Below are 8,822 nucleotides of genomic sequence, written 5' to 3'. Positions count from 1 at the left end.
GAGTTATGCGCGTACATACAAAAAAGGGGGTTCTATTTTATATAGTAGTATAGATATAGATATAGATATAGATAGATATAGATATATATATATATGTATATCAATTGACAATCTTGTACAGTATTTGAGTAAAAGTATTCAAATACTTTTTTGGTACTCAAATACGTATTTCAAATACTTTTAATAAGAGTATTTGTAAATAGTATTCTAAATACTTTTTTAGAGTATCTGTATTTAAAATCAAATAAGTTTACAATAAAATTAAATTTTCGTCATTTTTCGTAATAATTATTTGGGTTGGAAAACTATTTTGGTCGTGGATATCGTCGTTCACTGATGGTTTTTCCGTTCAAGTCGTTGTAGGTAAACCCGATAACACCGATTTATGTGTTATACCCGATCGCACTAAGTCCGAAGTCCATTATTAATCATTAATATACGGATGTAAAACAACAAATATAATATATATACACAATACACATTTATATTTATATTTACGAAATTTTTCTTTTGCGAATGTGTATGCCATACGTTGGCGTTTCATTTGTGTGGATCATACACATAAAATATAGTACAGTAAAATTAAAATTGGGAAAGTGGCGTCCCCATCGCCCAATGCACTTGGTGCATTGCAGTAGCCTTTCTCTCCTAACCTTAAATGGTTGGGAGGGTCTAAGTGGTCCTCCAGGTTGGGGGTTAAGCGACGGTCCAACGACCCGTCCTTGTAAAAAAAATACTGTTAAGAAACCAAAAACCACTAAGCCTTGGAAATCGATTGATAATTTGGATAACAGACTTGGAAATCGGACTGGAAATGCTGGAATTTTGAGATTTGGAAGATGGAATATCAGAACTTTGTATAAACCAGGCTCTTTACAATGCGTATTAAAGGAAATTAACCGATACAATGTTGATATAGTGGGATTGCAGGAGATTAGATGGCCAGGATCGGGCAATCTCAAATCCGAAAATATGACAGTGTTCTTTAGAGGAAAGAGCAATGAAAAACACGAAAATGGAGTTGGTTTTATAACGAAGACAGCCGTGTCAAAACTAGTAAAGAAATTTGAACCGATCAATGACCGAATTAGCTACATAGTAGTAACTGGGAAAACATTTGATACAATGATCGTCAATTGTTATGCTCCAACGAAAACTGCAGATTGTGAACTAAAGGATCAATTTTACGATGACCTTGATAGAGTACTTGACAATATCCCCAGAGAAAGCATAAAAATAGTAGTAGGATATTTTAATGTTCAAGTAGGAAGGAAGAATGTATTCAAACCAATTGTAGGCAAAGAAAGTTTACTCCAAGAAAGCAACAATAATGGTATGAGATTAATTAGTCTTTGCACAGATAAAGGGCTGGTAATAAACTGTTCCAACGAAAGGATATATATAAACATACTTGGATATCCCCAGATGGCCAATATAAAAGCCAGATAGATTATGTAGTGATTGATAAAAGATTTTAATCCAGTATAAATTCCGTAAGAAGCTATAGAGGAGCAGATGGCGACACTGACCACTACCTGGTCATCAGTTCTTTAAAAGTGAATGTGTCAAGACAATGAAATAGGAACCAAAAAGGAATAAAGAAAAAATTCCGGTTAGATATGGGCAAAATAAAAAACCAGGAAAAAATTACTGCCTACCATAATAATCTTAACAATATCCTTGAATCAAACAAACTGGATACAGAGCCTGATAGTGAAAAAGGGTGGAATATTGTCAAGGAAACTGTTAATAAAGCGGCTCTTTTGTTTAAGAAAGAAATATAAACTAGAGAGAAACCATGGTTTGATGACGAATGTAGAGACATTACAGAAAAGCGAAGTAAAGCTAGACAAAAAATGATTCAGGAACCAACGCCTGAGAATGTGGAAAGATATCAGGAACTCAGAAAAATAGCAAGTAAGAAAATAAGAAACGTAAAGAGAGAGTATGAACAACAAAAAATAAGAAATATAGAAGAATACAGAAGGAATCCACGACTACTTTTTGGAAAATGCAGATCTTCAAGGATGGTTTTAAATCCAAAACCTGCATAATTAAAGATACCCACGGCTGCTTGATTACAGAGGAATCTAATATAGTTGAAGAATTCCGGAAACATTTCAAAGAATTACTGAGTACCACTAATGAGGATGTCCACCCAAAGGAATGTCAAGAACATACCACTTACAACTCTGTACAGCCTGAATTAACAGAACCAGAATATGAAGAAATAACACTGATAATTAAATCTCTAAAAAACAACAAGGCACCGGGGGAAGACAATATCAATGCGGAATTAATTAAAACAGCTAACCCAAAATGAATATCAAAGATTTAGCTATTGATCAAAGAAATATGGGTAAGTGGAAAAGTCCCGAACGACTGGAAAACAGCGATCATTTTCCCGATGTATAAAAAAGGAGACCCGATGGAAACATCAAACTATAGAGGAATCTCACTTTTAGACACTTGCTATAAAGTTCTGTTGATAGCAATCCTGTGAAGGCTGGAAGTCTATGCTAACGACATAATTGGAGACTATCAAAGCGGATTTATGAGAGGGAAATCTACAACATACCCCATTTTTAGAATCAGACAATTGTTAGAAAAGTACTATGAGTATGGTAGAGAAGTGCATCTTTGCTTCGTGGACTTCAAACAGGCGTACGACAGTATTATAAGGATAAAACTATGTGCAGCACTAGAGGAATTTGGTATACCAACCAAACTAATCCAGCTGATAAAAGAGTGCAATACCGAAACAAAATGTAGAGTAAAATATGCAAATACACTGTCAGAAAGTTTTGAAGTGAGGGCTGGCCTAAGACAGGGAGATACGCTCTCTCCAGTTTTTTTTAATTTGGCTTTAGAAAAAGTAATAAGATCTCTCTCTGCTAGACAAAATATGGAAATTTTGGGACAGAACACTATCTTAGCATACGCAGATGACATAGTAATAATTGGTAGTTCTCGAATCGATGTGGAAATGAGGACTGCGGACCTAATTAAAGCAGCGGAACCGATTGGATTAAAAGTCAATCATGAAAAGACTAAATACATAGTAGTATCAAGAGAAGAGAGAGCTCTAGATGATAAACTAGTGGATGGATATGTCTTCCAACAAGTAACGGATTTCAAGTATCTAGGAACTAATATAAACAACCGTAACAATATGCACAACGAAATCAAATTGAGAATGGTTTAGAAAAGGTTAGAATGGGTGGGTCATATTTGGAGATCGAAAGGTATTGCAAAAAATCTATTCACTGGAGGACTAAACAGTAAAAGACCAAGGGTTCGACCAAGACAAAGATGGGTGGACAGAGTGAAAACGGATCTCACGGAAATCTCAGAAGATTTAATAAGGATTGAAGATAGCGAAGATAGGAATAGGTGGAAAGATGTGGTTGAGGCAGCGAAGGTCCTAAATGGACTGTAAAAGCTAGAAGAAAGAAAGAAAGAAAATTAAAGTAAGTAACAAAAATAATCGAGATTGAAAAAACCATGAAAAATTCGATTAAACGGTGATAGAACTAACTACTTCGACAGATTTCGCGAGAGAAAAAGTTCATACTTCCTACGGAAACCCCATTGGAAAATGCAATACAATTGTAATAATACGAAATTACTATAAAAAACATCATTCCAGATCATTTTATATTGGTCTGTAATTCAACTGATAAAAAAAACAAAACAAATATTCATACTAAATAAATCTATAGTATACTGCTCTTATATGCAGTAACAAATAACAATTAATGTAATAATTAAAATAATATTCTAATTTATGCGGGAAATTTTGGTGAAGTGGTAATTTGTATATTAACATAGATAATATATTATTATAATCTATAACACTTATCAGTTGACTCCAATTATCACGGTCTAGTGAAGTATTTGTGGAGCAAGGTTTATAGATAATACAGGTTGCCTCAAAGCATGAACTATGACAATATGGACTGGTCACGTATACCCTAATACCGGTTAGGAAATGTTATGGGTACAAAACTATGCGATAGTAACTCACTCTAGCGGACATATTTAATATTTTTAATATTTTGTTTAAAAATAGTTACTTAATAGTTACTTTTTACATTGAGCATTACTCCAAACTTCCAGAATAAACGTTATTGTTACTTTTCTGTAAAACTGTGTTTATTTATTTCATAAAAATGGGAAGAAAATGTGCAATTAAATTGAGCACAAGCGCAGATGATATTAGTAAATGTACCTTTTTTAAAGTTCCTAAGACCTCGGTAAATATTTGGACTGACATCGTTTTAAAAGTAAATGGTTTTGCTACAAAAGTTAATTTCGTATGCGAAAAACACTTTAAGCCAGATGACTTTTTAAACAATTATTCAGGATGGTCTGGTAATAACACTAATGATGAAGTATGTTGATTTTATTCATAAATATTTAATACAATTGTACATAAACATATTATTTACAATATTATAGTTGACTCCTTTTACATTAAGACTCAATCCTGGTTTCAAAAAAGGTTCTTTTCCCTCGGTTTTTAATTACGAAACAATAAATAATACATCAAGTTTATTATATGAACAGGTAATTTATTATTAAATGAAAGTTATAAATAAAGTTACATGTGGAAATAAAATATTTAGGTTTCGAACAAAAGATCGATAGAAGACAATCTTGTTAATGATATTCTTAAATATAAGCGACAATTGTTGTGGCCCATTGAAAGTACTGAAACAAAGCTTTTATTACATAACAATAATTCACAGCGGATTAAAAAATAATTATATAAAAATGATACAGGTATCCAATATTTTAAATTTTTTTATGAAACAGATTCAGTGTTTTGAAACCTCTGATCATTTGATATCCGATTTGAAACAAATTCCAAATAGTATAAAATTACCTGATGGCTGGTACTTTCATTATGATGAGGTAGATCTGAGTTATTTCTGTATAAAAAATGAAAAAACAGATATAATTAAAGCAACAGTAGAAAAACAAGTAATTATAAATTTTGAAGAGAGTCAAATAACATCCTATATAAAAGATAAGTTGATGACGGAGGATGTTTTGGGGATTAATAAAATAGCATTTTCACATAATATATCACACATACAACATTTGGTAGATGTTATTAACTATCCAGGTTCGTACTAAGATATACTTATATTTAACAAAGGTATATTACTCCATTAATTCAATGGAATTAGAAATAATAAAATATAGTCCTTAAAATAAAAAACAGTTAGAAATTAATATAAAATATAAATACTATGAACTTTATGAACTTAGAACTATGATCTTAGTTCATGATAAATACTAATGTCAAATACTTTACAGGTAATTCTTCAACTACACAAGAAGCAACTTTTACAAATATGAAGTCCAGGGGAAGATTAACACATCCAAATCAAGGATTTTTTAATTTAATTTTGTTGATAGGAAATTCATTTGAAAAGTTTTCTAATAATGAAAATGTGTTGATTGCTGAGTTGAAGATATTATGCAAAACAGTTCTAATCTTTTATGTTTTCCATGTTCTCAACATAAAAAGAAATACTTACTCATATTATCACATATTACCAAACAATAAGGATGCGCCAACATGCAGTACTACAAAATCGTAACAAAAAAAAAACAAAATAAACAGTTAAAAAAACATTCAAAATCGGTCAAATCTTAGATGTCGGATATAGGTACATAATATAATAATCTACGCAACAGTAATAAAATTAACAATTAATGTTTTTAAATTAAAATTAAAAATTGTATTTTTATTTTTTTTTAATATGCAGTAATTTTATATTTCTGTACATACTAAGTAGAAACCTTGACTTTTTTAAAACATAAATGAATAATAACTATAAATTATAATATAATATAATAAATATTAAATATATAAACCACGAATTATAGTTTTGTTTTATGTTTATTTAATTTAGTTTTCACCAATAAACCTACGCCATATGTTTTTATTTTTTTTATTTTTACAAGAAATATACAATCTATACAATTAAGCATAATAAGTATATGTGAGATTAGGGTAATAAACATTATAGGGTTAAGTGAATAAGAAGCCACCCATTGGTAACACTTAGCTTGTTAATTATGTGATACTTAGCTTATTAGGATTAAATTAAATGATCCCTACACCATTTCCTTTTAAGCCTACGACGGGGATTTCCAGGGAGTGACGGGATATGTAAGCTTTTTATTAGAGGATTTTCATGATTTTCTAATTTATTATAAAATCGTTAATAGAAAACAGAACTTCTTCTTCTACTGTTTTTATACCTAGGTCTTTGTGGAGAGTCATGTTAGAGACGAAGGGTGGGGCATTTGTAATTTTAAGAAGGGTAATATTTTGGAAGGCCTGAATTTTATTTATATTTGATTTTTTTGCCGATCCCCACAGCTGGATTCCATACGTACATATGGGTTTTAAAAGAGATTTGTATATTTGAAGTTTTGTTTTTATTTTTGAACATTTATTTTTTGAAAGTAATACTTTTAGAGAGCGAGAGCAGGCATTAAGTAGTAATCTTTTTTTTCTAATATGATTTTGCCAGGTCAGTCTTTTGTCGAGGTTTAGTCCTAAGTATTCAACAGTGTCAAGAGAAGGGATTGGTTAGATTATTTACAGTTACGCTAGGGCAAAGTCCATGTCTTAGGGTGAATGTTGTGTGAGTGGATTTGTTGTTATTTAATTTAATTTTCCATTAAGTGTACCATTCAGAGAGTATATTTAAATGGGATAGTAAATTTCTTGAAGCAATTAATGGATCATTATGTACTGATAATATGACTTTATCGTCAGCATAATCTGCAACATAGTATTTGGTGTAGAAGGTTGATCAGCAGCATAAATATTAAATAAAATAGGAGAAAACACACCTCCTTGGAGAACTCCAGCACTTATTGTGGCTATATTTGAGGTGGCGGAAGGAACCTTGACGTATTTGAAAATGTCGGTCTATAAGATATGACTTCATTAGTAGAAATAATGCAGGATGTAGTAATCTGACCATATTACTTTATTTTATTACTTTATTTTTATTACCTTGAGCTGATACTGTTTGCAATAACTGCATATATCCAATTTATAGATCTAGTATTATATTCTTGTTATATGAATTCGTAGAATTAAAATACGTATATTATTTATATTATTTATAGATCTTGTTATATGCATTTTTAGAAAGCAAATATGCATTCAATAATCGTGTCTTAGTAAACACGAAACTTGTGTTCCGGTTTACCATGACACACACGTATATTCTGAGACTACGTCCATGATTAGTTTAATATAAAAAGGGTTGTGGTAGTATTAAGATTCAGACATAGTTAAGCCTCAAGTACGCATGGACCGGTGGCGTTGTTCTATACTTAACAACACATCGGGCTAGCCTTTATTATTTTACTTTGTCTCAGTTAATAAATAACTTGATTTTAAAACTTATAAAAAACGAGTTGTTTATTTACTACAAATTTCCTACGCTCTCCGAAGAAGATAGACGATAAAGTGGACTTCGTCGTTAAATCGTGTTGAGCCATCTTCACCAGGACCGGCTCCCTACAAGGAGGAAGAAATTTGCGAAGCTTAAACAGAAGACCATCATGCCAGACTTTGTCAAATGCCTGGGAGATGACAGTAGCATTTATTTTCAAGGAAGGTAGAGATTGCATCAATTACTCTGTGGACTTGGTGTACGGTGCTGTGTTTGGCTCTAAAACCAAATTGTGAAGATGGGGGTATATTTTTTGAAATTATGTATGGGTAAATGTGTTTGAGAATGAGTCTTTCGCAAATTTTTGAAAAATATGGCAACAGACTAATAGGTCTATAGGATGTTGGGAGGTCGGGTGGTTTATCCGGCTTAGCAAACATAATTATTTGCGAAAACTTCCAAAGAGTGGGGAAGTATGAAAGTCTTAAAATAGCATTGTAGCTATAAGTAAGCATTATAAAGGCTTTGTTCGGTAAACAATTAGCAACATTAGCCGTTATTAGATCAAACACTGGAGATTTTTTGCGATAACAATTAGAGATCATATTTTTAACTTCATTAGGTGTAAAGTATTTTTCTGGGCGAGCATATGGTAAGGTAGAATTTAAATAATTTTCAACAACAATAATATGTTGTGGATTATAGATATCCTCATGCGGATAAAAAGTTTTAGAAAGATAGGCTTGGAATACTTCTGATTTTTCAGCATCTGAAACGGCGAGAGCGTTGTCAGCATTTAACAGTGGAGGTGAAGAAGATTTATACTGAAGTATAAAGTATTTATAGTATTTTAGTAAGTATTTAGTTTCCCTCCATAGACTCCTATCAATGACTGATAGAGAGTGTAATTTTTGTTCAAACTCATATGATTTATATTTTTCCAAAGCCTTTTTTAGTGAGTTAGCGAGTTTATTATAAGCTGTTTTATGAGATAGAAGCCTAGTGACTTGGTACTTAGCTCTAGCTCTTCGTTTTTTTACTATTTACTGTTCATTTATAATTTCGTGCTTTCTTTTTTCAAATGCCTCAAAATTATATTTGCATCAACTCGAAGTTTTCTACCTCTTTTAACTGTAGCCTAAAATATTAAGAAATTTCAAAATTATAAATTTTAACAATATCAAATTGAATAACCTGAGCTTTGATTTACAACTGATAATTTTGAGATCCAACCGAAATGTAACCATATAATTTGTATTTAAATGTATTATATAATGTGTTATAAGTTTATGAACTCAATGTTCTAATTAAAATACTTAATTTTGCGTTACAAAAAAAAAATTATTCTTATAGCTTCTGATAGAGTCAACTCTTGAGAGTATACTACGT

General features: G+C 31.3%; 1 protein-coding gene across 1 annotated transcript; it reads left to right on the top strand.

The window, feature by feature from the left end:
* Positions 1-615: 615 nt before the first annotated feature.
* LOC114132003 (craniofacial development protein 2-like) lies at positions 616-1,449 on the top strand. Its single transcript, XM_027997364.2, has one exon. The coding sequence runs from the start codon at positions 616-618 to the stop codon at positions 1,447-1,449; it is 834 nt and encodes a 277-aa protein (XP_027853165.2).
* The last annotated feature ends 7,373 nt before the right edge of the window (positions 1,450-8,822 follow it).

The sequence above is a fragment of the Aphis gossypii genome, unplaced genomic scaffold (genome assembly GCF_020184175.1).
Source record: "Aphis gossypii isolate Hap1 unplaced genomic scaffold, ASM2018417v2 Contig00381, whole genome shotgun sequence".
Lineage (NCBI taxonomy): Eukaryota > Metazoa > Arthropoda > Insecta > Hemiptera > Aphididae > Aphis > Aphis gossypii.
The sequence above is the reverse complement of the archived record's forward strand: the minus strand, read 5'-3'. Positions and strand labels throughout refer to the sequence as shown.

Bases quoted from the DNA above. Each gene is read 5' to 3' on its own strand.
- LOC114132003 (XM_027997364.2), top strand. From the start codon at position 616: ATGCACTTGGTGCATTGCAGTAGCCTTTCTCTCCTAACCTTAAATGGT.